Source organism: Accipiter gentilis, chromosome 6 (genome assembly GCF_929443795.1).
Source record: "Accipiter gentilis chromosome 6, bAccGen1.1, whole genome shotgun sequence".
In the NCBI taxonomy this organism is placed as follows: Eukaryota; Metazoa; Chordata; class Aves; order Accipitriformes; family Accipitridae; genus Astur; species Astur gentilis.
The window spans coordinates 24609947-24636072 of record NC_064885.1 but is presented as its reverse complement, the minus strand read 5'-3'; the positions used below and the strand labels follow the sequence as shown (position 1 = coordinate 24636072).

Sequence of the window (26126 nt, the reverse complement as noted above, 5' to 3'; positions counted from 1 at the left end):
CTTCAGTTTAGGATGTACTCATGGGTGTATCTAATTTTTCTTCCTCTTAGTGCTATTCTGATGTCATCAAATTCCTTTAAATAACAGTTGGCAACAAAAAAACACTGTATGTCAATTATTTTCTGCTTTGATCTTGTTACTGACTGTTGGGTCCAGATTTGAGAGATTTGAGCTCTTAGCAGAGGAAGAATGAGTCCTGCTACTCTTAATTCCTAAGTTCTGACAGCTTCAGGACCAGTGTGCATTTTCCCTTCTTGAACTCCCTTAGGCCTGTCAAATTGAGGTGATTCTCAGGTTGTGACCATGCCTCTGTAGAGTGTCAGTACTTTGAATCGTACCCCAAAAAATGAGCAAACAACTGATGGGGGGTAAAAAAACTGTTAGATGTTTGCAGACTGCTTCTTATGCTTCATGGCTGTAGCCAGCCCTGTCTAAATATATTTTTCTGATTATTTTGGTCAGTTAGGATACTTGATGATCTTACTTGCCCTGTGATCTCATATTGGTTTTGATCTTATGTTCTAGGTAACTCAGCAGCTGAAGGCCCGATTCTTACCAAGTCCAGTTGTTATTAAAAAACGTATTGAAGGACTTATTGAGAGAGAATATTTGGCACGAACACCTGAGGATCGCAAAGTATACACTTACGTAGCATAAAATGCATTCAGAAAATTTGATTTATTCTTGGACTATACTCTTCGCATGAACTGGGAAGTTCTTTTAAATCATTAATATTAAGACGACCATCTCTTCTATTAAATTACAATACATGTTCTAGACCATTCAGATCAAGCCTTTTACTCCTTTTGAGAGTTTTCAACATCAATTGATTGAGCTTCAGGCTTTTCAACGTTATCCCTGTAGAGATCATCCTTACAATTCTTCGAGAAAATGTGAATGTGCCGCGTTTGTTTTCAATACTGTATGAAAACAGAAAAATAAAAACAAATTTAGAAAACACAGCTCACTTAAAAAAAATAAAATTGTTGGAATTTCATTTCCCCAGATCTTCAGTGTTGATGTAAATGTGTTTCTGTAGTGTTGCTTAGCACTTCGCGCATTGTATAAGTTGGGTTTAAAAGAAACCACAGCTGGGAAGGCAGAATTCCCAGTTATATTGCTCTGCTTCAAATGTTTCTTTAACTAGCCATGTTTAATTTAAATATTTGGTAATCTTTTGATGACCCAAGAAGACAACTTGAGCATGTTTCACTCTTCCAGCTGCACTCACTGTTCCAACAACATGAATCAGGAACTTCTGGGGGCTCAGAAAAGACCGTGATAATTTTGGCTTTCCCTTCTGTAATTTGAGTTCTTCTAAATTAAACTCTATATTGATTAGGTTTGTTCTCGTTTCTTTATAGGAAAAAGGAAAAGATTTTAGTGTGTATAAACTGTATAATAATTTTTGCTGTTGTACTCACTGCTGATGGTGGATTGTACAGGGCGATGTTTTTATTTCACTAAATGTAGACAAAATAAATTTAAAATAAATGGATTTAGTGTACACAAACACCTAATTCAAGTGTGTTAGAGTACAGGGTTGACAATCTTTTGGAACTAAATACTGTCCCCTGGGGAAACGTACTGGGATTATATTTTGTTAATAAACATCATAGATGGATCTGTAGCCCCAGGGCTTCCCATCATAAGTGCATATTTCAGGAGATTAAAGTGAAGCCAGCATGCACTACTTGTTTTTAAAAATGCATTTTAAACATGCAATAGAAAATTGTTACTGTAATGAAATTTTTAGTTCTTACACTGGAACTTTTTTCTTCTTGTCAGCGTGGCTGCAAAAATAGATTAAAAATTGCAGTTCAGTGGCATCATTATTCTCATAGTTAGAAATGGTTTGAAGTGTGCATTGTACTGCAGAGTTTTTATTAAACAGTGTTTCTGACATTCCAGTGCACATATTACATGGTTTCTCTGCCATAGCTATTTTTCTGTTTTCATTCAAAACAATTTTTTTTTTCTTGATTCACATTACTTTCATCCATAGATACTGAAAAATATAGTTGGGATGGGCTTCCCAATACATAGAGCTGTAGTTGAAACAAAAGAAAAACTTGGTTGTAGAGCATTAAGACACTGCCAGAGCATTTCTTGATTAGCCGTATTAAACAAATACCTGGTGGTGGTGTAATGTAGCGATGCGATTGGACAGTATTTTTCATAATGTGTCCCCAATTTCACCCCTCTCCAGCCTGTTAAGATAGAGATCCTGGCTATTGTTCAGTAGTAGGATATTTCTTCCAAAGAGGGAGTGGAATTGGAGTGATATTTTAGTTTGACTATTCTGAAGCTTTTCTTAAGAAGCTTTACTTAAGTTTACTGCACACACACACCCCCCCCCAACACTCACACACACACACATAAGTAGCTTTTAAGTCATCAGAGGGGAGGTGGCTGAGAGATTTTCCTGCCATTGTTCTTCAAGAATTTAGCCCTAAAAGAAAACAGCTAGTCCATTGGCCATTCTAAAAATGTATTTGCTGACAGTTACTAAAACACCTGTGTCTCTGTACAGTATATGCAAAATTTCAATAGAAATGTTTAGCCATAGAATACTACTAAATATGGGTCGGATGAGATCTGGGTTTTGGATTGTGCTTAAGTCATGAGAAACATCTTCCTCAAAATGTAACTCGCTCTTCCATGTATCAGTATGAAGGTTTTCTTTTATGTGTATCTTATTCTTTAATAGCATGAATGTTATGATAATTGCATGTTAATGCTTTCCCATGTGCTTTCCAAGGAGAAATGAGTTCACATCCTTTTTCCCTGTGAAGCTTACAGAGATGCTAATGTTGCTATCCATGACAGGAGGACTTTGTCCTTAGTGTTGGGATTGTACTTTTGCTGTGCATCAGCTGAAGCTTTCTATCTCTGGTGGCTTTTGTAAGTGCTGAGCCTGAATGTTCCATGAATGACTGTATGATTACGTGTTTAAGGGTGGGGTTTTTTACAAGCTACATGGGCAAGAGCGTTTGCTAGAAGAATAACAGGTGGTGATGGCTATCTTCAGTAACAAATACTAAGAGTATAGTTTCCATTTTAAATTTAATAGACTTTTGAAGACGCTGTTCAGGAAGGGACTTTTGCTGAAGTCACCTTTTGGAAATGTGCCCTTTACTGTTGAACAACGAGATCATGATACTGAGGATTTAAAGATGGAGAATGTGAAAACTCTGGTCAAAGAGAACAAGACGTCATTAGGACTCTGCTTAAGGTGAGTTTCATGCTCGTGCCTTTACACTGTTGGTGTACGTTACTGAGATTTCTTTTACAGTCCCCAGTAGAATTCTGCTGTGCCTTACCTAATTTCATTTTTGCTTTCTTTCTTAATTTCTACTTAAAACTTCTTTGTAATCTTGTTAAAATTTAATCAGTAGGATTGTAGTTACATGTATGAGTGTGATTATTGTTTGGCTTCCTTGCATTTATGTGCAGTTAAATACAGTAACAAGACATAATAAATACGGAGTTTAATTCTTTAGAATTTTTAAAATTAGAAGTAGGTTTTGAGTTTTCTAGCTGTTCGAAGATACATAGGCATGTACCTTCCTTGTAGACAAGTTTACTTCAAAGGGTCGAGAGTACACTTCATTTACCATCGCAACAAATAATCTTATCCTTCGTCTCCCTGATTTAGTTCTTGCTGTTCTCAATGTTAGTTTCCTTTACAGCTTTGATTTGCTCTTTTTGTCTCCTAGAATTAAACTGTACAATTTCCCCATTTGCTACAGAACAAATGAATGTTAAGCATGTCTGCAAAGCAGACTGAATCCTGGATGCTAAACTACTCTTGAATGAAATATCTCTCCTCGCTCGCTCCCTTTCCTAAAGACAACCTTTGCCCCATCGACCCTAAAGCTTTCAATGTAATACCGTCTGTTCTTGTTACCTTTGCTCATTCTGAATTGGCAGCTGCCATAAGATTTACATTTCTGGACTTGTAAAAACGGAATCATTGCACTAAATATTCTGGATGACTGAAGTAATTTTGTTCACATGTGTTGTCATCAAATTATACAGTACCCGATAGGTGGCACATATATATGGTAATGGAGCCTGTCATGCACGCTTTAGGGGATAAGCTTACACAGAGATGGGGTTCCCGTTTTGTCAAAAGTAGCAAAAACTGGAACTACTTGTGGCCTCTCGTCCTATGTCCAGAACTGGCCGGAACCTTCATAGCTCAATCAAACTCCTGAACTCTGCGTTGTTAATCAGTGGTTAGAGGCGAGGTGGGCTCTGATCATTAGCTCCCGGTTCCTCGGAGCCCCTGTGGCTTAGAGCAAGGATTTGACAGTCTAGGCTCACAGCAGGGTGCAGAGCTGATAAGAGGTATCGTCTTGTTTGTGCCGAAGTCCCATTTCTGTTAATATTCATTTTGATATCTTGGATAGTACATGAAATAACCAGTGTGCTCAGTCTGAAGCATGAGTTTAATGGCTCTGTCTTCTGGAATGTGTCACGTGAAAACTTTGTAAAATGCAGAACTTGATATTTATCCAGCTTTCAGCTGGATGTATGTAAAGAACAGGAGAGCAATTCCCCTAACTTGCTGTCCTTCAGTATGTAGGGAAGTGTTCATAGAGTGTGCCCACAAACTGGATTGAATATTCTGAATCTTGCAGCTGGCTTTATCCATGTTTTAACTCTGTACCGGGCATGGCAGAGGTGAACGTGACTGTAAAAATGTAAGGATGCTGTTTTAAATGAAAGTAGCGGCACAGCTTTAACAAATGGCTGCAATAAACAGGCGGTGCGCAGCACCCACATCGGTGCAACCTGGCTTATGTTTTGTGGGTATGGTGATCTCTTTCAGAGCAGCAGGTCTCCCCAGGTGCACTGCGGCTCATACGTTTGGTGTAACCTTACTGACGTGACCAGAGCTCTTGCCGCAGGAAGGTACTGCTGTGATGGCATTAGTACGTGTCAAGTTTGTAAAACAGCTTCGCTTCTGTCAGGGTCCTGCTCTTCTCCTCCTTTCTCCAAAACTGGAACTTCGATGGGGAGCGAGTCCGTGGAAGCTAATGCGTTTAATATCATTGAGACGAACATGAAGTTTATGGACAGGAAAAGAAGTGACATTTGAACTGAACAGCAGTGACGTTCTATTAATTATTCTTTCTCCTGCAGTTCAAAACTCAGCTTGCGTTCCAGGTACGACAGACGCTGAGGCACCCTCCGATCTTTACGACTGCTGTTCCGTTCCTCCTCTTTGAACAACATACCGCTGCGGTCCGCTTCATTTGTGTGCCTTTATCCTTCAAGTGCTGGCGGAGCATCGACGTTTGATCTGTCAGAAGCTGAAGCTAAAAAGCGGAGGTGGCGCGCCGTATCGTGCACGCTCAGGAAGGAAAGGTGTAGGCAGCGGAGTGCCGTGCGTTTGCAGCGAGGGGCCGTTGTGCTGTCATCGCAGCGTGGCGGCCGTCGTGCGGGGAGGAGGGCAAGGGAGGCGCGCGGTGCGAAGCCTCCGAGGTCACTGTGCTGGGAGTCGCCAAGGCCTGCGCAAAATGGGCTTTCAGTAACTTGTTCTCACCGTGTATCAAGATGGTGAGCTGCGCTGGTAGCTTTGTGGCGTCCTCGATGACTTCCAGCGAGAAGTGGGCGTGACCAGAGCCGCCGCCTCACCCAAAGCAGCAGCGTCTGCGGTGCAGGAGCGCGCCGACCCGCGGGAGTTGTGACGCTGGCGGAAGCGGCGCCGACGCGGTCGCCGGGACGGCCGCCGCCTCTGCGGCCGCTCTTGCCACAGCTGGAGCTGGAGGGGGCGGGGGCCGCAGCGCGTCCCCAGGACGCTGCCGCGAGGCCGCACGGCCCTGCGGCGCGCTGCGGGCGGCGCCCGCCGGCGGGGGCGACGCGTGGCCCCGGGGGGGGCCGCTCGGCAGCGTGAGGGCGGGCTCGCTCCCCGCCCCCGCGGCGGGGCGAGGGGCAACGGTCAAAGGCGCAGCCGGGGCGGGGGCGGCGGGGCCCGGCCCCCTCGCTCGGGCTGTGGGAAGTGGGCGAGCCGCCTCCAGCCCCCCGGCAGCCCTCACCCGGGCGGAGGCGGGGCGGCAGGGCCCGCGGGCGGGGCGCCCGGTGGGGGTGGGGGTATGTCCACGGCCGTGGGGGAACGGGGCGGGCGGGGAGCGCCCCGCGACGGGGGGAGCGCCCCGCGACGGGGGGAGCGCCCCGCGACGGGGGGAGCGCCCCGCGACGGGGGGAGCGCCCCGCGACGGGGGGAGCGCCCCGCGACGGGGGGAGCGCCCCGCGACGGGGGGAGCCGCACTGCCTGCCCGGTGCCGGCTGCTCTGCTTGCCCCTGCGCAGGCTCTTCCATGAGCTTTCCTTTCCTCCCTCCTGCGCCTTCCCTTTCCTCCCCTTGCCCTCAGTAAAGCTCTGTTGGACATCCGGCAACGTCTGCTACGAGCTGCCTGTACAGTTGCCGTCTCGAAACTGAGGACCGTGTTTCGGGACAGCAGGGACGGGGGCAGGAAAAGCGGCTTCTCTCCCCGTCTAGCGTGACGTGCTCAAGGACGAGGCAAACGAGTCACGTACGCAGCGTCAGGTGATGAAACAAAGTAGCGTTAGGTCTGTAAGTTGAATCTGAAAATCATGAGTTTTCAATCTAGTCAGGGGACGTCTTCTGAAGTTACAAGGCCAGATTTCATTTCTTGCATGTTTCTTACGAGCTGAAAAAACTCCCAAGGCATCCAAAGGCCACAGAAAGTGTACGGATTAGTTGGCAGTGATAAATATACTCGTCGTGCGTATTATTTATCTTCCCTTCCATCTAGTGTGACCTCCTCTCCGGATAAGTGTTGCGGAGTTGGGGTAACCTATGAGATGTAGCACGTGCTGCAAGTCTTGTGCATCGTGAACTTGGAGCAGGTGTCAAGGACATGGATGGAAAAATACAAAGAAACCCTGTCTGGGCTGAAAACCCGGTGTCTTGGGCTTTGTTGTACCAGCAGTTGATCTGCAGTTCTGGGATAGGACGGCGCTTGGGCTCGCTAGTTACTGCCTTCAAAAGGAAACATGTATTATGGCAATCGGGGAGGGGGTTTAGCCCTCCCAAAAGGAGTATTTCCCGAGCTCTTGGAAACGCACGGTGTCTCCTGTGCATGTTTCATGTTCTTTGAGTGATGTGTTTTAATAACGAACTATGATTTTGCAGTTTATAGAGGCTCTTAACGTTAAGCAGTGCATTAGGCAGAATCACACTGACCCTGCGGTTTGTTCCACGGGTTCATCAGGCAGCAGAAAGCAACTGCTCGGTGCCCTTGTGATATTCACTGGGTGCTGTGTGAAAGGTAGGGGCAGCACTAATACATGAAACAAAGGTGCTGAGAACAAAGGTGCCCGCTGGTTTCTTTAACACTGAGCTTTTCTAAGAACCCTGTTATATGCATATTCACTATGGGCGCTTGCCTCCTGCTGACACTGCACAGCGCTAAAGGTTCATAGTGCTATAGTAACAGCATGTTGACCAGCACCATTGCTGTGGTTTGATTTGTGTCTCGGAGCCTTACCTGGGAAAAATGCCTGCTGAAATCTATAGGAATTCATCCCAAGTCCCGGGCTGCATGATGTAGTGCTGGGTGCTTGGCGAAGAGATCTCGGTTGCTCGTTCCCTTGAGGGAATTGCTACTCATTGCACTCTTGGGTGAAGCTGAGAATTGCATACCTCCAGGGAAGCAGATTTCACAAAGTGAGTATAAACTCTAGTTCTAGGAAGTCTTGATTCAAATTAAGCCTACTGTTAGTCTTTTCTGAGCTGGAAACCAGGTGAGGGAGTAATGTCTGAAACGGCACTGCTCTGCACTTGATTTGGTCCGTGTGTTGTGATACAGAATAGTATCAACATGGAATAATATTTTACACTCAGTCTGCTCAGGTAATAATGGCATCACAAAATGAAGAGCAACAGAAGAATGAGGTTTTAGCTAGAAATTGGTGAATAATAGACAGAAAAGAGTGAAAACACTATTCCAAAAGGTAGGAGATATGCTCCAGGTTCTCAAATCACTGTGCTTCTGCACTTCAAGCATCTTTGGCATCTTCTACACTTTAGCTGCAGTAAAAAACTGTGCTCTGAAAATCCAGTGTAGATGTGTCTTACTACGTGAGGACAATTATGCTTTCTCACCAGGTGGGCTGTTACGATCATCTTTAGTCTGGTGGGTTTTTTACCCTCTTGTTTTTAATCTTAGTTAGTTATTATTCTCATTAGGTTAGCACCTGGAGGCTCAGTTGTGATCACGTTGTATTTATCCTGTACGTGGAAAGCCACAGCATTGGTTCTTGCTTTAAGGAGCTTATCACTGTATTTACATCTAACATGAATTTCTTTATTTTTACGACCTTTGAAACAAAGCCAAGTTTTTCAAGGACAATCTGGCTGTTCTAGGGAAGTACATGCACAAACTACGGTTCTGCAGCAAAATATTTCTGCCTCATTCCACACTAAGGCTGTAAGGTTCACACAGGTCCTTCTGGTCCTTCAGTCTTCTCATACCAAACACAACCTTGACCCTTGTTTTCACAGTTTTTGCCTGCAAAGAAAATCTTGGAAATGTGGTGTGACTGTAACTAACACAGCAATATCTGCCTGGGTCTCCAAACAGCCCGACATAGTCTGCCTGCTCTCAGCACCTATTTATCCTAAAGCAAGAAGGCATATTGATATTTAGGAGAGACGGGCCTGTTTCACCTCCCCAAGTCATGGAACTGCTGACCTGGATTAGGTGTGGACAAGGCAAGGAAATTTTCTGGAGAGATGATGGTCTGGGAGCCATGTGCTCCTGTTTGCCTGAGGAGAAGCTGGGAGGGAAGGGGGATACACCAGTAGGTGCAACTTCCATTCACTGTTTATGAATAGCCCTTAGCAGTCCTGTTCTTGGGAGGAAGAACTCACAATGGGAAGGGAAGTCTTGAAGTCCTCGAAGTGAAGCTACATTAGAGCCTGATAGTGCCTTACTATGGCCTTTGAGTTCACGTGCAGCTTTTTCTTTGCAAAGTTTGCTAGAACACGCACCAAATCCCAGCAACGCCTGAGTTTCTTAGACCATGAGAGCCACTTCTGCTAATGCTTGTTCGATGTTTGGATATTGCTTCTTTTGAAATTCTGTTAAAGATGAGGCTAATTATCTCCTGCAGCTTGTCTGTCACAGCATTTGTTATCAACTTTATTATGCAAATCTGCAGTTCCAACATAATGTGGGATCTAGGCCAAGACTGGGGTTTTTAATTAGAATTTGGGGTGTATTATTCTGTATCTCAGGAGGGCTGTCCTCAGGAAAGGGGGTAATTAGACGCCTTCACACCGCGTAGGTCTGACTTGTTTCTTAAGCTGGAGCTTGGACTTATTGGCGAGCTCACCATCTCCTGGTGACTTGCTCTTATTAACCCTCAGTAGGGTGCAGTTTCTCTCGGCGTCTGCTGCTGGCCTTCCAAGAATTTTGCCTTGAGTTGTCTGCAACAAAGCTAAATGTAAGCTGATTAAATAAACACTTCACTAGGTGCTGCAAGTCTCAGTTTTGTTTAGATGTGCCTGTTTTCTTTTTCTGGAGGGTTTTTTAAGTGTAATTTATATAAAACCTGCTAGGCTGAATCTTTCAGAAATGAGTCCCTGGCACTTCAGTTACTTAGCTAGGCACTTCAATTTACACATCGGCAAGCTGACTCCTTCCTCATGCCACACTGACCTGGGTAGGAGTGGGGTTGATGCTGCGGATGTGGGCAGAGGGCTTTCAAAGATACCATCTTGGGTCACTGCTAGATTTTGACTCTGTGTAGACAAGTCAACAGACTTGACTTTGTTTTCTAATACTAGTTTCTGGTAAAACCTCCTATTAGCTCATTATGTTTCATGGATCTTGGTTTGTGTGTATGGAGTGCTTTGGAGTTTGGGGTTTTTTTTTTAAATATTTTAAGCAAACTGAAAACTGAGGAAGAATCTATCTGTCTGCAAGTGCCCCATAAACTGCTGAGGACACTGTGGTGGGTTGACCCTGGCTGGAGGCCAGGTGCCCACCAAAGCCATTCTATCACTCCTCCCTGCTCCCCCCCCACGCCCCAGCTGGACAGGGGAGACAAAAATATAACAAAGGGCTTTTGGGTTGAGATAAGGACAGGAGAGATCATTCAACCAATTACCATCACGGGCAAAACAGACTCAGCTTGGGGAAAATTAACTCAATTTATTACCAATCAACCAGAGTAGGGTAATGAGGAATAAAACCAAGTCTCAAAACACCTTCCCTCCACCCCTCCCTTCTTCCCAGGCACAGCTTCACTGCCAGATTCTCTGCCTACCCCTGCAGTGGCACAGGGAGACGGGGAATAGGGGTTTACGGCCAGTTTATCACGCGTTCTTTCTGCCGCTTCGTCCCCCTCAGGGGCAGGACTCCTCACCCCTGCTCCAGCGTGGGGTCCCTCCCACGGGACACAGTCCTCCACGAACTTCTCCAACGTGGGTCCTTCCCACGGGCTGCAGTTCTTCACGAACTGCTCCAGCATGGGGCCCTTCCACGGTGTGCAGTCCTTCAGGAGCACACTGCTCCAGCGTGGGCCCCCCACGGAATCATGAGTCCTGCAAGAAGACCTGCTCCATGGGCTCCTCTCTCCACAGATCCCCAGGTCCTGCCAGGAGCCTGCTCCAGCGTGGGCTTCCCACAGGGTCACAGTCTCCTTTGGGCATCCCCCTGCTCTGGCGTGGGGTCCTCCCTGGGCTGCAGGTGGAGATCTGCTCCACCATGGACCTCCGTGGGCTGCAGGGGGACAGCCTGCCTCATCGTGGTCTTCACCACGGGCTGCAGGGGAATCTCTGCTCCGGCGCCTGGAGCATCTCCTCCCCCTCCTTCTGCACTGACCTGGGGGTCTGCAGGGCTGTTTCTCTCACATGTTCTCACTCCTCTCTCCGGCTGCTGTTTCTGTCTGTCCCAGCAACTTTTTTCCTTCTTAAAATGTTATCCCAGAGGTGTTACCACTATCGCGGATTGGCTCGGCCTTAGTCGGCAGCAGGTCCATCTCGGAGCTGGCTGGTATTGGCTCTGTCAGACACAGGGGAAGCTTCCAGCAGCTTCTCACAGAAGCCACCCCGGTAGCCCCCCCCTACCAAAACCTTGCCACACAAACCCAGTACAGACACATAGCCCAGATTTGGTTGGAGCTGAATGTAAAAGCTGCCTCAATCAGGTTGTATAAATCCAAATCTTACAAACTTTGTGTTTGTGGCTGTGGTGGGATGCTGGTAGCCAGGCAAGGACAGGCAGTGCCTTTGTATGATGTATTTCTTACTAAGAGGAAGCTATAAATGGCAAAAGCATATTTCATGGCTTTTTGGGGGGTGCAGCGTGTGCCCATTGCTGCGAGCGAAGGCATGCTGCTACTAGCAGTCAGTATGGCAACCTGGCTGCCGGCACCGAGGCCCGAACCGTGTAGGAGTTTCTACAAAGAAACTTGTGCATTTTTTGTTGCATGCGCTTATTTGGAAGCCTTTCTACTTTTCCCTGTGTTCAAATTGCTTGAATTTTAACCGTCTGGATGACTAGAGCCGGCCTTCTGCTGTTCATGCTTTCTTTGAGATTTCCCTTGCGTGTGGCTGTAGTGGCCATCAGCCGTCTAACTGGAGGGAGGCCAGCGGTCTGACTGGAGGGAGGCCAGCATATGTCAAAGGCATCTGTATAACCACATGTGTCTCGGGCGTCTTAGGGCATCAGGAGCAGGAAAGCTGACTCAGGCTTCAGGTACACAGAGGTTCTTTGTTCCTCTCCCTGACCCTTGTCTTGCGGCTGGATCTCGTGCACCCCACCGAGCGCAGAAGAGGGGCTGGAGGGAGGGCGGCGTCGCTGCACACTCCGTGCTATCAGCGGGCTGGCTCTCGCCCAACGCTGTTGCAGGCTGCGGCAGCATCCTCTCTCTCCCCATTGCCTTCGCCTTGGCTTAAGCAGAACGGCAACTTGTTTGGGGTTGGCAGCTGTGATACAGCCTAGTTTGCATCACTGCAGTAAGTCTGGTGTAATGTGAGATTTCCAAGATCCTGTTGAAGTCGGTGTGTATTTGGAAACTCAGTCCTCAGTCTGGGCTCTTCTTTTCCTGAGAGATTGTTCAGGTACCAATGGTAAAAGCTTGATCGCCTCAAAGACTATGGCAGTTTTAACGTGGGCTTTGGCAGGGTCGTGGTTTGGTCCGTTGCCAGCGATCTCCCTCATCTCTGTGTCTCAGTGCTGCTCTCCCAGCCTTGCATTTGTGCCAAAGCCCATGTTGCTTGAGGATAACTTATTTGCTTTACTTTTGTAAATATAGTCACTAAGCGTACAGGGAAGATGTGGTTTGATCCTAGCTGTCCCTCTGATGGTGTGTGCTGTAGTGCTGCGAGGATGCCTGTTCCCCAACCGCTGCAGCCGAGTGTCCGGAGGAACCTCTCTCATTTTAGTTTGCATTTTATCTCCCGTGAGTCTTGAAACTCTATCTTGTCGGCGCATCTCCTAGCATAGTGTTTCTCGCAGCAGGAGTCTCAAGTCGCTGGGTCCCGTCAATGGGAGGAGTTGCAGCCTGCTGCGCTGATGCTGCTGCCAGGTCGGAGCTGCGACTCCCAGCAGCGGCCGAGGGTCAGCCCTCCTGGCAGCTCTGCGAGGTAAGACAGGCTGCAGCCTGCAGCAAGCTTCCCTGTCCCTCTCCTCTTTAGAGCTGTTTTGGGGGTTTTTTTTGGTTGGTTGATTGGTTGGGGTTTTTAAATTATTTTCCTTTTCTTTTGTGCGTGTGTGCCCTTGGATCCTGATTTGCAGTGTGCAGTGGAGCTCTCTGTATTTTCTGTGTCTGCTGACAGACCCTCGCTGGATTCCTACTCTTTGTTAGCTGGTTAAAAAGAAGAAACAAGAACTGTTTGGGAGAGAAGTCTACTTAAAAAAATGCAGTAGGCTAGATTTTTTTTGCTCTTTTGGTCATTGGGGTTTTACTTTTCTCTGAAGCGATGATGACTTGGAGTCACAAGGTTTGGAGCAAGAGACAAACTCTTTGAAAAGCCTATAGTGTTCAAGTAAGACCTTAATCCTGATTTTTTTTGTCTCAGTACTGTCTATGCTGCAGATAATTGTCATCTAGCAGGTTAATTTAGGATTTTTGTCCTTGTTATAGGCAGCGCTTGAATTTGGCGTAAAACAAAAAAAGGTCTTTTAACAGTTAGTAAGCCCAAGACATTGCAGGTATTTTATGAGGCCTGCTCGTGAGATGATTAGGTAATTCACACCCAGTCTCTCTGAAGTTAATTATGTGCTAGCACACAAAGCCTAAATTCTTAAAAAGTAACTTCCTTACCGATGTTACTATAAACTTATTAAAGCCTGTGATGCATCATCAGTCTTGTTGGTGTCAGCTAGAGTGAAGGGCTCTGAGTACCACAGAGGACTAGGCACGTCTTAAGAATTCATTATGACAAAGACTTTTTAATTATTTTGCTGTGCGTTTCCACCATAAGGTTTTAACCATGTAGCAGACAGTGGTCTCTGAGGCTTCACACAGTAAAGTGTTTGTTAGTTGTTTACCTTTGGACTTTATTTTATGCAGGGCTTACTAGTGTATATATTGGTGGTAGATACAAATACTCGTATCTGACCTGCTCTTACACGAAGCTGGACTACCCCAGCAGTCTGCTGTACGTTCTGCTGTGTTGCCAGCCGCTAGCATGTGGGAATGCAGTTCCAACATATTTTTTGGAGTACCATATCAGAATTTTTTTCCTCCCTTCTCCTCAGCAGAGTGACTTTTCACATACGATTGAACTGCTATTTTTCTAATCTCTTAGAGAAATCTTTCTTGGAGTGTTCAGTAGGTCAGTATGAATAATGTGCTTTTCCGTTTGGCAGCCGGACTGGAAAGCTGGGGGAAGGGGGAGCAAAGGGGAAAGCAAGGATTCATTACATTGGGGGATCGGAGTGAAACCAGCACTTTCCTTTTCTTTACAAGATCCACCAAAATGCAGCACTTTGTTCTGATGGCAGTCATCCCTTTCCTACCTGAGACCTTCTTGGTGCCTCTGAGAAAAGCAGTGGGTGAGGAGGTCAAAACTCACCAGGCTGCAGCAGCGAGGGTCATGGCATCCTGGCTTTACCCCAAGGTTTAGGGGGGCAATAGATTGGGGACAAAGTGAAGGCATGAGAATACCCTTGCCCAAGGTTGAGGAGCCTGGGTTTGAGCCCTTCCCTGTGGACATTTAGATGTCAAAGCAAAGTGGAAGAGGAGCAGAGCACTCCTTTACTGGATGGTGCTGAGCCAGCGTGGGTGGTGGGGCTGCTCTCTGAAGGAGGGGTTCAGGCAAGGCTGACGTTCAGTTCATCCCATGCTTCTTGTGGTGGGAGTGGTGGGGACCCCTGACCTGGAGCTGCTGGAGAGCTTATGGGTCCGAGAACCAGGCCTAAAACTGTTCTCCGGGCAGCTCTATCAGACAGAGCTCACAGGTGAGACTGCTTCTCCGCCCCACCCCAGCAAGCGCACTGCTCACAGAGGAAACACGGCATGGTGGCAGGGTTCATGATTTGGCCCTTTTTGTGCATGGGCTCGGTTTCTTGGCCATTGTAAAACCTGGTGACACTTGAAATAGGTGGCAGCTACATCCGATCCCAGCTCTGCGCAGGAGAGATGCATGGTCACCTTCAGCAGTCTCTGTGGGAGGCACCTGCCCATCTGGAAACCAGTTTGGCTCCCACCGGCTACAGCAGGAGCTGAAGGGAGATGTGGTGTCTGCATCGTTTCCGAACCCCTACTCCTCCCGGCTTGCCAGCCCTTACTCGCTACAGCTGCTTTGCAAGAGTTCATGTTACCAGTACTTTATCTTCTTCACTACGACGCTGCTGCCCCCGTGGGATTTTAAACAGCCGGGCTGATGCGATTCGAGTGGCGATGGGGACAGAGAGCCGTGTGAGCCTGTAGTGCTTGATGGGACTGCGCGAGGAGAGCAGCACTCGCTCCCTCTTCACGCCCATGAGAATGAACGGTTTGCCGGTGGAGAAGTGACGGGGCGCCCTGCTCTGTGGGAGAAGCGGAAAGGGAGGGCAGGTACCGGGACTGTGCTGTAGTAGCAGCCCAAGGGGGTGATCACCCGGGGAGGGAGCGAGGGTGCAGGTGGGGTGAGCATGGTGGAGCAAGCGCTCTGCGACTGAGCCAACGCACACCCTCTGCGTTTTCAGAGGCATTGCGGCATGTCCCTGAACTTGCCACCCAGCCCCTAGCAGTCTGGTAAATCCTACATCCGTGCATGTGCTCGGTCACCTTCTGAATCCCCAAAAACTTCTAGTATCACATTGCCTTGTGGCAGGCTTAACGATGTGTGTGGAGAAGTGTTTCCTCACTTGCTCGGAAATGAGTTTTGGTAGCTGCAGTTGGTCCCCTCGCTGCTTTTTGGGAGGGTACTTCAACCTATGGCTGCCCCTTTACCCTCCTGATGCCACTCATAACCTTATAGATCTATAGTATATCCTGCCATGGTTCCTCCTCCAGGCTGAAGGTCCTCATCAGCTTGCTACCCTCACCGAAGCGGCTTCTTTCATTACTCTTGTCTTCCTCCTCCTGCTTTCTCTCTAAATCTCCACATCTATCTTTTTAAAGGGCAGCTGGAACAGCACATACTATTCAAGATACAGATGCGCTATGGATTTGTAGGTTGCCATACAATGTTTTCCATTTCCCTCGCTATTCTTTCCCTAGTAATGCCATTGTTTCAGGCTGCTGCTGGGCGCAAAGCCGCCACTTTCACCCAACTGCCAGCTCAGCCCCTGTCAGCGGTGCGGGGCCATACGCCAGCCTGCGGTCCCACGGCTGCGCCCGTGGGGTGAGGATTGCTTCCCCCACCCGTGTTTGTGTTCACTCATATTTACCCGCTTTGACCTTTACGGGTCTGTGTTTTTGTCTGACCCTAAGGCAGTACCGCAGGGTGGTGCTTTGCTTCGGCACGCTGCCGCCGTGGCTGTGCCGGGCATCTCTGCCGTGCCCAGCAGCGTTGCCTCCCACCACAACAGGGGCCCCGAAATGCAGCTCGTGCTCCCAGCTACAAACTGAGCCCCGATGAACTTTCTTTGTTTCCGTGTTTTCTTGTACAGGCAAAATGCCCCTTTTCCTCACCTGCAGGAAGGCAGATGACTGCTTGCCCCTGGCCTGTAGCAAAGGGTTGATGAATCATTTCCTTTTCCATATTTTAGTAAAATTGTGTTGTTCAGAGCTCATCTAGAGCGTTTTAATGTTTTGAGTACTTGCGCTCTTCTCTTCGCTCTCTTCCTGCAATTGTCCAAAGGCTGGATTTTTTTGTCTCCCTCCCAACAGTTGTTTTTGCTTGCTCGGAAGTGTTGCGGATGGGTTTTTCTCTATCAGTGCAAATTAAATTTTTTTCCTCACTTTCTAGTCAGCCTTTTTATTTTTATTGCACATTGGCATCAGTACGATTTTAAAGCATGAATGTGAATTTCTACCAGCGAGAGTGATCTTCTACATAAAGGAAACCAAGGCACCGCTACTTGTGCCTTTAGACCTTGGAGATTTTGCTCAGCTGAATATAAAGCTAGGGTTGTATTTAAAAAAAAAAAATAAAAAAATTAGTTCAGAGTTTTGAATAACAGACTCTTATTAATGCTGGGATTTGTGCCCAGTGAACCAGTGCTTTGTGTGCTTGGCTGTTTGAGAGGGAAATTGGTATGTCAGCAGAGAGAGATGTGTTGCTCTTAATTAGATGGAGCTGGATGCATCGTTGGAGGCCCCAGTTCTGATTTAAATACTGGCTGCAGTGGGGGCAGTTCTGTATAGAAAATGGGAGTTGGCTTGACTTGTATGTATTGTTCCTGGGTTGGCAAAATAAGGAGATGAAGGGACAGTGTGATTTATTGTCTAGATACTAGAAGAGGCCTGGAAAGAGGTGTATATTCAACATTCCTACTGCAGTCTACACAATAAGCTAAATTAAGTGCCAATATGTAAATCCAAGGAGGAAGGAAGAAAATCTGGAGTTTGCTGAAGGGTGCTGATTACATAGTTAAGAGGCAAACAGAGCACTGAAAGGGGGAAGCCTGGTACCCAGCTTTTATGGGCTATGTATAATAACCCAGAACCTGGTTTCCAGCTAGGCAGCAAGCCACCTGTGTTGTGAAGTGCATAACTAGAAGTCAAAGTTTTTTCCCAAAGCTTCTCTTTCCTGAGGCTGATTCATATCTGCCCTTATTGTTATCAGTTGTGTTCACATGTTGGGGTTTTTTTCTTTTGTTAGTCTGTTTTCCTTCCTTGTTTCTAAAGAATAGCTTATCTGTATACCCCAGAAGGGTGTGACTCGCAAAGATCATGAGCTTTTTACAATGAGCTAAAACCAGCCTGCTGACTACGAGAAAATATGCTGAGGTTTTCAAACACGAGTGCCACATTGCCTTTGCAAAAGGCTGCAGTCGCACCGAGATGCACACTGCTGGGACTCGGATGGATCCGGACCATCTGTTTCCACTGCTGACAGGCAAGCGTGCTTACAACATCACCTCATCTTGGAGAATTACTGCTGTTGTGTTTCAGTGCTCTTCATCTCTGCTGCCCTGTGTTGTGAAGGACAGGAGCAGTAGGACACACAGGTGTTTCTGGACACATCGGTTGCACGTACACAGTGACCAGAGCTCAAGTCTTGGAGTTGGAAAATGAGCCTTCAGCTGAGCTCTGCTCTGATGTGAGGGGCCTGGGACTGGTCACATAATGCCTCGTCACTCCTTGCCTGCCTCCTTGTGCACATTAACTGTGCATACCTGCGTATTTCATCGGGTTATTGCAAAGCCTGTAGAGGATTGAATTCATTCGGTTGAAGTCTTAGGGTACGCCCCTCGTGTTACTGAGGCTCTGGTAGTAGGAGAAGGAGAGGGAAGGCACCAATTTGTCCGTTCTTATTTTTTGTCAGGAACCTTTGCAATGGATGACAGAGCAGAGTCTCTGATGACTGTGCACGTTCTCGCCAATTCAGGACACTCATTGCTTTTGCAGCAAACTCTGGATCGGCTTTTGGAGTGGATCTGCCCAGACATTCGCCTTTTCCTGGTGTCCGAGCGAGTTACTCCATTGAAATACTATGAGAGATATCGTAAGAGAAGCTGTGGCTTTCCTGGAATATCTGTTCTCCTTTTTCTACACGAGGACTTGGGAGAAGAACGGATTTTCCAGGTCCATGAGCAATTCCAGCGTCCACCTTGGCACTACCAGTGTGCCCAGATTGCTAATGGGGAAAGCCACCCCTATGCCCCAGCTCACCAGGACTTCTACAGCCTGGATGACCAGATGCCTGTGTGGGGCATCAGGCGGGTACACTGTGGCCCTGAAATCCTGCGTGTCACCCTCTACTGCAGTTTTGATAACTATGAGGATGCAGTGAGACTCTATGAGATGATCCTACAGCAAGAAGCGACTATGCAGAAAAGTAACTTCTGCGTCTTCGTGTTGTACGCAACCCAAAATATTGCCGTGCAGCTCTGCTTGAAGCAGCTGCCTGTCGGGGTGGCTGCTGAGCCGAAGGAGTCATCAGCCTTGCAGTTCAAGGTGCGAGAGATTGGGCAGCTGGTGCCTCTCCTGCCTAACCCCTGCATTCCTGTCAGTAGCACCAGGTGGCAAACGCGGGACTACGAAGGAAATAAAATTCTGCTTCAGGTATGTGTCTGGGGTGCTCTGAGAGGAGGTTTTTTAGTTTGTTTTTTTTTTTCTTCCAAGGAAAGCGGGACTGGTTCCAAATGGGAATTCAGATTTTGCTTGTTCGTGCTTTCTTCTGAATTTGTGAATGCAGTAACTGGTATCTGCCAGTGCTGTGATGCTGTTGATAAATATAAGCACAGATCCTTGGAATGTTTTTATATTGTTAAATTAACATCATTACTGCTTGCCTGAAATTAAAAGTATTAATGCTTTTTTGAGCAGGCTAGTTTAACATCTTTCCTTCCCTGCCCGAATCAAATGATCGTAGCAGCCTATTCTTTTGATAAGTCATTACATTATAAATGTTTTTGAAAGCAGATATTTAGCATCCAAACCCAGATATAAATACAGTGTTGATACAACATAGCCTGTGATAGATTTTGTGAGCTTTTGAGTGACTTGCAGTTGGGTGAAAGTGCTGAAGAAGTGCGTCATAGGAAATCTCTGCCTTTTCTGTTCAAGTGTGTGGTCCAGAGATTGTATGAATACAAATAAATAAAAAACAACAAAAAAGATTGCACTAAGATCATACATAGTGGGAATTATACATGTGAGCAGGAGGGCAGTTTAGCTCAGTGTGCTTTCTTTCTATTGTAACAACCCCTCCCACCTCTGATTTATTTATTATTTTTTTTTAAATTTGGATATTTAAATAATTTGCCCATCCCGTGTTTTTATTTTTTCCTTCCAGAGCTCATTTGTTACAAATCAAGTTAATTATTCTCTCTGGCCTATTTTTATGCTACTCTGAGCACTAATCCTCAGGGCAGGCTTTGTGTACTTCCCATTCAGTATCACTTTATGAACTGGTTTGCCACCCACTTGGACTGGACAAGGCCCAAGCATCTTCATGTAGCTTTGAAGTTGGTCCTGCCTGGAGCAGAGGACTGGGCAGGTGACCTCCAGAGGTCCCTTCCCAAATTACTTTGTGGTTCTTCCTGCTGTAGATACAAGGTCTTTAAGCTGACAGACACACATGAATTCATTGGCAGGAAATTTGGAAGCTTTTTTGGGGGTGTACCTATGCTGCACTGTGCTCCTGGCGAAGGAAGCTGGAGTCTGCTTGAACCTGAGGATGTGTATCTTGTGTCCGTGCTCCACACAGCACGCTGACAACCTAGCATGCAGCACTTTACTTCGCAATGCTTCAATTCATACTGTAAATCTTTAGTCTAAGTATGTGAAAATGATTTATTTTTTCCCCTCTGACTTATTGCAAACCAAATCCAAGGGTCTGTTTGCAGACTACCAGCTGAGCCTGCAAGAACTCTTTCCTTGGTTTTATTGGGGAAGAGATAACCCAAGCCACCTAGTTTGATAAAGAAGTAAATAAACCACATCCTCTCTTTTTTTGCTGAAGTTGCTCACTAGTTACTGTTCTATTCCATGTCCTTTCTCTGAGTGTTTAGAGCAGATCCCTGTGGCTCAAATTTTACAAGTTTAGCCATAAGTCTCAAGTAGGAGTCTTAAGTAGGAGAGTAGGGCCATCTCAGTGTGCTGTTTTGTAAATAAAGACATGAAATGTGTCTCTAGTCTTACAGAGGATTGGTGAGGCGGGTGCCTTGCTCTGGGCTGGTGTCCCCAGGGGCGGCATGCCCCATGGGAAGAAGTGGGACATGCTCACCAGGTCCTGGTCCCCTTGGCCTCACTGGTCTGATGGGTGTCTCCTCCCTGGATTACTGTTGGTCCACGTGTTGCCCAGCCACCAAAGAAATGCCATTTGATCCAGAACTTCCTGAACAAGTTTATTTCCAAAAACAGTGTGATGACTTGACCCTGGCTGGAGGCCAGGTGCCCACCAAAGCCATTCTATCACTCCCCCATCCTCAGCTGGACAAGGGAGAGAAAATATAACAAAGAGCTTGTGGGTCGAGATAAGGACAGGAGAGATCACTCAACCAATTACCATCACGGGCAAAACAGACTCAGCTTGGGGAAAATTAACTCAATTTATTACCAATCAACCAGAGTAGGGTAATGAGGAATAAAACCAAATCTCAAAACACCTTCCCTCCACCCCTCCCTTCTTCCCAGGCACAACTTCACTCCTGGATTCTCTACCTACCCCTGCAGTGGCACAGGGAGATGGGGAATAGGGGTTTACGGCCAGTTTATCACACGTTCTTTCTGCCGCTTCATCCCCCTCAGGGGCAGGACTCCTCACCCCTGCTCCAGCGTGGGGTCCCTCCCACGGGACACAGTCCTCCACGAACTTCTCCAACGTGGGTCCTTCCCACGGGCTGCAGTTCTTCACGAACTGCTCCAGCATGGGTCCTTTCCACGGTGTGCAGTCCTTCAGGAGCACACTGCTCCAGCGTGGGTCCCTCACGGGGTCACAAGTCCTGCCAGAAAACCTGCTCCAGCACAGGCTCCTCTCTCCACAGATACCCAGGTCCTGCCAGGAGCCTGCTCCAGCACAGGCTTCCCACGGGGTCACAGCCTCCTTCGGGAACCCACCTGCTCTGGTGTGGGGTCCTCCCTGGGCTGCAGGTGGAGATCTGCTCCACTGTGGACCTCCATGGGCTGCAGGCGGACAGCCTGCCTCACCGTGGTCTTCACCACGGGCTGCAGGGGAATCTCTGCTCCGGCGCCTGGAGCATCTCTCCTCCTCCTTCTTCATGACCTTGGTGTCCGCAGGGTTGTTTCTCTCACACGTTCTCACTCCTCGCTCCGGCGGCTGTTTCTCCCCGTCTGAACTTTTTTTGCCTTCTTAAAAATGTTATCACAGAGGCGTTACCACTATCGCTGATTGGCTCGGCCTTGGCCAGCGGCGGGTCCGTCTTAGAGCCGGCTGGTCTGGGCTCGCTCTCGAACACAGGGGAAGCTTCCAGCAACTTCTCACAGAAGCCACCCCTGTAACCCCCCCCACTACCAAAACCTTGCCGCACAAATCCAATACACACAGCCAGTCAGGATTTGCAGATGTGAAGGAGCTCCGGTAGTTCTAATGCCACCAAGAGGGTTTGGGGACAGGCACAGCTATTTGTGTGTGCTGTGTTTAGGTCACCTGCAGCAAATCTGTCGTGTGTGTGCACTAGAGCTGAGGGGCCCTCTGAAAGCTGCCCGTGAGCACCACAGCATGTGCATGCTGCATCAGGAAAATCCCAAACAGAGGTGTAAGAGCTTGATAAGATACTACATGGTGATTCAGGTTTTTTGTCTAGACTGGGTTTCAGCCACATCTGTCTGCCCACGGGCCTATGTGTGACCATAGGTGGCTGCCTTGGCATGAACAGCAAGAGGACAAATGCATGTGTTACAACCCACTGGTAGACTCCTGAGCTGCCTGTGTTAAACTTCAGGGTCTTCTGAAGCCAGCTGTGGTAACTGGCAGTGAGTCTCCTTTCCAAGTGTTCATCTAGTTTCTCCTTGAATCCACGTGAACTTTTTTTATCCACAACATACTTTGGCAGGGACTTCCCCTGGTCTACTGCCACCTTCATTTAACTGAAACTGTCTCCAGCTGGCTTCATTTGATGGCCTCTGCTTCTTGTATTGCAGATGTTGGGGAATGGACAATGCCTATCTGTTTCTCCAGGTGGCTCATGGTGTTTTAGCCTTTTATCCTCTCCCTCCCAAACTGTTTTTTCCCCAGGCTTAAAATTACCAGCATGCACGATTGTTCCTTTACTGTACTTGCAATTATCTTTGTTGTCCATTTCTGAGCATTTCCAGCTCCATGATACTCTGTTGTGAGCTGCAGGTGAGGGACAGGCACCATGGTCCAGCTTTGGGACCAGAGCTGCACCACACATAACAAAGTTCTCCATTTCATTTGGAATAATTCTTAAGATTTTATTTGCTTTCTAGACTGCTGTCAGGCATTGAACTGATGCTAACATGGTGCTGCCTGTCACAGAAATGAGGCCCCTGGGTTACAGTCAGCTTACAACCTAGCATTTTGTATGTGATGCTGGGATTGTTTTTCTCCATGTGCATCACGTTACCTACATTAAGTTTCATCTGCCATCTCTCAGGCTTGTAAGACTCCAATGCTGTTCTCTAGTGGGCCTCCAACTGACTCACACTGCAGGTGATTTCAGCACAGCAAGGCTGGGTGAGAGCAACATCACTTGGTCAAGTGTTGTGATTTAACCCCAACGAGCAACTAAGTACCATGCAGCTGCTTACTCACTCCCCCACCCACCCAGTGGGATGGGGGAGAAAATCAGGAAAAGTAGTAAAACTTGTGGGTTGAGATAAGAATGGTTTCATAGAACAGAAAAGAAGAAACTAATAACGATAATGTTAACACTAATAAAATTACAATAGTAATAATAAAAGGATTGGAATATACAAATGATGCACAGTGCAATTGCTCACCACCCGCCAATCAACACCCAGTTAGTCCCCGAGCGGCGATCCCCCACCCCCACTCACCCCCCAGTTCATATACTGGGCATGACATCCCATGGTATGGAATATCCCTTTGGCTGGTTTGGGCCAGCTGCCCTGGCTGTGTCCCCTCCCAGCTTCTTGTGCCCCTCCAGCCTTCTTGCTGGCTGGGCATCAGAACCTGAAAAATCCTTGACTTTGGACTAAACATTATTTAGCAACTGAAAGCATCAGTGTTATCAACATTCTTCCCATACCTAACTCAAAAACGTAGCACTGTAGCAGTTACTAGGAAGACAATCAATTCTATCCCAGCTGAAACCAGGACATCAACGTAGAATGGTATGTTAATGGGGTTCTCTCCAAATTTTCTTCAACAGGTTCAAGACAGCTCCAAGCCCCATGAAACAAATGTTGGGTTTTCCCATCAGCATAATAATGCAGGCAATGGAAAAATCCCGCAGGACTCTGTCCCAGCCCCTTTCCCTGTGAAGCGGGGTAATCCTGGGTGGAGAAGCCAGGAGGTCAGATCCACAAAGGGTAAACCAAAATCTGACCAAAGCGAAGCCCTTACTCCTGAGCAAGCCAGTGGTGACCTCCACAGGCACTTCTGCTCTTCTCACAGCGGTCCAGCCACCCGGTCGTGGTGGGATGCCGCCTCTCTCCGCAGGCAGGCAAGCAGCAAGCCGCAGGCTTCTCTCCAGGAGAGCTGCATTCGTCAGCAGGCAGCGGAGACCAACGTTGACACCGGGCTCACGGTGGCAAATCCTGCGAGCGGCCGCTGCCTGCTGAACCGCTTTTCCAGGGACCTGCGCAGCAGCCTCCTCCAGCCGCGAGCACCCATGGATGGGGCCAGCAGTGCCGTGCCCTGCCAGGACAGGACCCAGCTGCTGTTTGCTGCAGCCAAAAGGAGTGAAGGAGCAGGGCAAAGAGCTTCGGGCTTCCACTTGCAAACACCAAGAGCCAGCCCCGCAAACAGAGCGGAGGATGATGATGAGGAATTCTTTATATGACTGAAAACAAATGTGCCAGATGGACTCATCATTTCCAAATGACAGTGGAGTGCTTTTGTGTGTATTGTGCCTCCTTGTGCCGTGACCGCTGCTGCTTAGCTTACCTCTGTAGCTGTGGTGACATTTCAGTAGTGGGTTCACTGAGGTATATGCTTACTTTCCATGGAGCGATATAAAGGAGGCTGCAGGCAAAGCAGGAAAAATAACACTGTATTTACAGAAAGGTTTATTTTTTTAATGCAGAATAGATTGCAGGATTATTGTGCAATGAATAGGAATAAGCCATATGACTCCTAGAGCTGTTCTAAGGTGCTAAAAAATAGCCAGTGACATCTTCAGATGGGGTTAGGAGGTGCAGTTTGCCTAAGCTGCCCAAGCAGCTGCATGCCCCCAGCCATGGGGGCTCTCATCGTCCCTCACCGGGACGTACTGGAACAAGGTAGTGGCATGGTCACAGTGGTTACGCCGATTTTCCTCTGTGTTCCTTCTTGCTTCCCCTGTTGTTGGTATTTAAAAGCTATCAACGTTGTCAGTTTTAGGCAAGGTGTGAAACATAAGGATGGTTTTTTTTAAAATATTTTTGAAGAAAACAATTTCTAGAGAGACCTTTTCGCCAAATTAGCACAGCACATGCAAAAAAAGAACACTTGCAGAGAATACTTTGAGCTATGTTTATGCTCCAGTAAGACCTGCTGTTGCAGATTCATATGACACTTAAAATAAACCCAGCAACAGGCCAGGCTTTGTTAGACCAGTGTGCAGTTATCAGCAGGCAATCCTAATTGGGTTTTAATTAACAGAAGACAAGAGAAGTTACGAGTCTTGGAGGGAACTGCTGAGTGCCGGAGAATAAAAAGGACAGGAGAAATGAAGTAACGTTTCAGTAACAGATGCTGAAATAACTCCCATCTTGATCAGCAGTTTTCTTTTCTCACTTAGGATTAAGTAAATCTCAAGGGGAAAGAAATGGGAAGTGCATGATAGAGGAATGAAATTATTGAATGAAGAGCCAAATCTGATCATACTTACCTTCCAAACAGCACATCAGAGAGGTATTCTCTCTTTAAATATATCTGAATTCTGCTTTACACAGAAGAGTGAATTTGTTTGGAGAGTGTCTTCTCATTGCCTCTTCTTAGTTCATAACTCAAGTTCGACAGACAATGGCTTCTTGCGGCCCAAGGAGAGGCAGAAGGTGACGAGCAGCAGCACAGCCTTCCTGCAGGGGGTTCTGCACAATTTCGTGGGTATTTACTTGTACGTGTGCCAGTTGGATGCAGCCCACGCTGCACTGCACGAGCTTTGTTACCCCGGGAAGTCCAAACCCATCCCCCTGCTGCTGGTGGGCTCTGCGGCCCAGTGAGACTAGAGAGCGATGCCATTGCTGGATGTTAGCTCGGGCTTTGGGAAGGCCCAGCGTTTTGGAGAAGTTTTGAAGGCACAGCCGAGTTGGTCTGAAGAGCTGCAGGTGGGAATAGGGCAGTCCCTGCTCTGTGCCTCCGTGCCCTCACAGCTGGTGTTGCCCTGGAAGCGATGCTCATGTACCCTTCAATTTGGGGACCGACACCTGCAGAAAGCTGAACAGGACACTTGTTTCACTGGACACTTACAACTCCCCTCCCCCCCCATGTTTTCATAAGCTCCGTAAAAATTGTGGACTTTTTAATAAATCATATGGTGATATTTTACATCTGTGAGGGTGATTATTTAATCTTTCCTAGCATGCTAGAAACTGAGCCAGTGCTTTTCAGAACTGGAGAAAATGTTTAGTCAACTAGGAAAGCAGCAAAGAGGAGAGCTTGCAGGTGGGTCAGCTCTCTGGGTTCGCTGTGGTGGGTGCGAGGACGGGCTGGGAGGGATAAGGGGAGAGAAGGGGGATTGGGGTAGGGCAGTGGCCTATAAACATGGGGTTACAGCCCTGGCAGTGGGCATGGAGGGGATAGTTATGAACCCAGGAGTAAAGCCAGAAGTGGGATTTGTGGGAGAAATGGCTTTAAAGAGAGATTTCGTGGCCTTCTCTACTTTTTCATGCCAAAGGTACTTGAGTGTCACTATTCAACATACTCTCATTTTACTAAGAGAAAGAGGG

The 26126-nt window shown here is 47.4% G+C and overlaps 2 protein-coding genes across 2 annotated transcripts in view; both read left to right on the top strand.

Moving 5' to 3' along the window:
* The window catches only part of CUL3 (cullin 3), a 57780-nt gene extending 56439 nt beyond the window's left edge, over positions 1-1341 (top strand). The window contains exon 16 of the mRNA XM_049802828.1: positions 526-1341. Within this exon, the coding sequence (XP_049658785.1) occupies positions 526-657 (132 nt within the window). The 3' untranslated portion in view covers positions 658-1341. The remainder of the gene's footprint in view (positions 1-525) is intronic.
* A 14676-nt stretch (positions 1342-16017) lies between these two features.
* Positions 16018-25703, top strand: FAM124B (family with sequence similarity 124 member B). The gene is made up of 3 exons (XM_049802837.1): positions 16018-17824; positions 17908-18647; positions 23405-25703. The coding sequence occupies exons 2-3, from the start codon at positions 17919-17921 to the stop codon at positions 24035-24037; spliced, it is 1362 nt and encodes a 453-aa protein (XP_049658794.1). The 5' UTR covers positions 16018-17824; positions 17908-17918; the 3' UTR covers positions 24038-25703.
* The last annotated feature ends 423 nt before the right edge of the window (positions 25704-26126 follow it).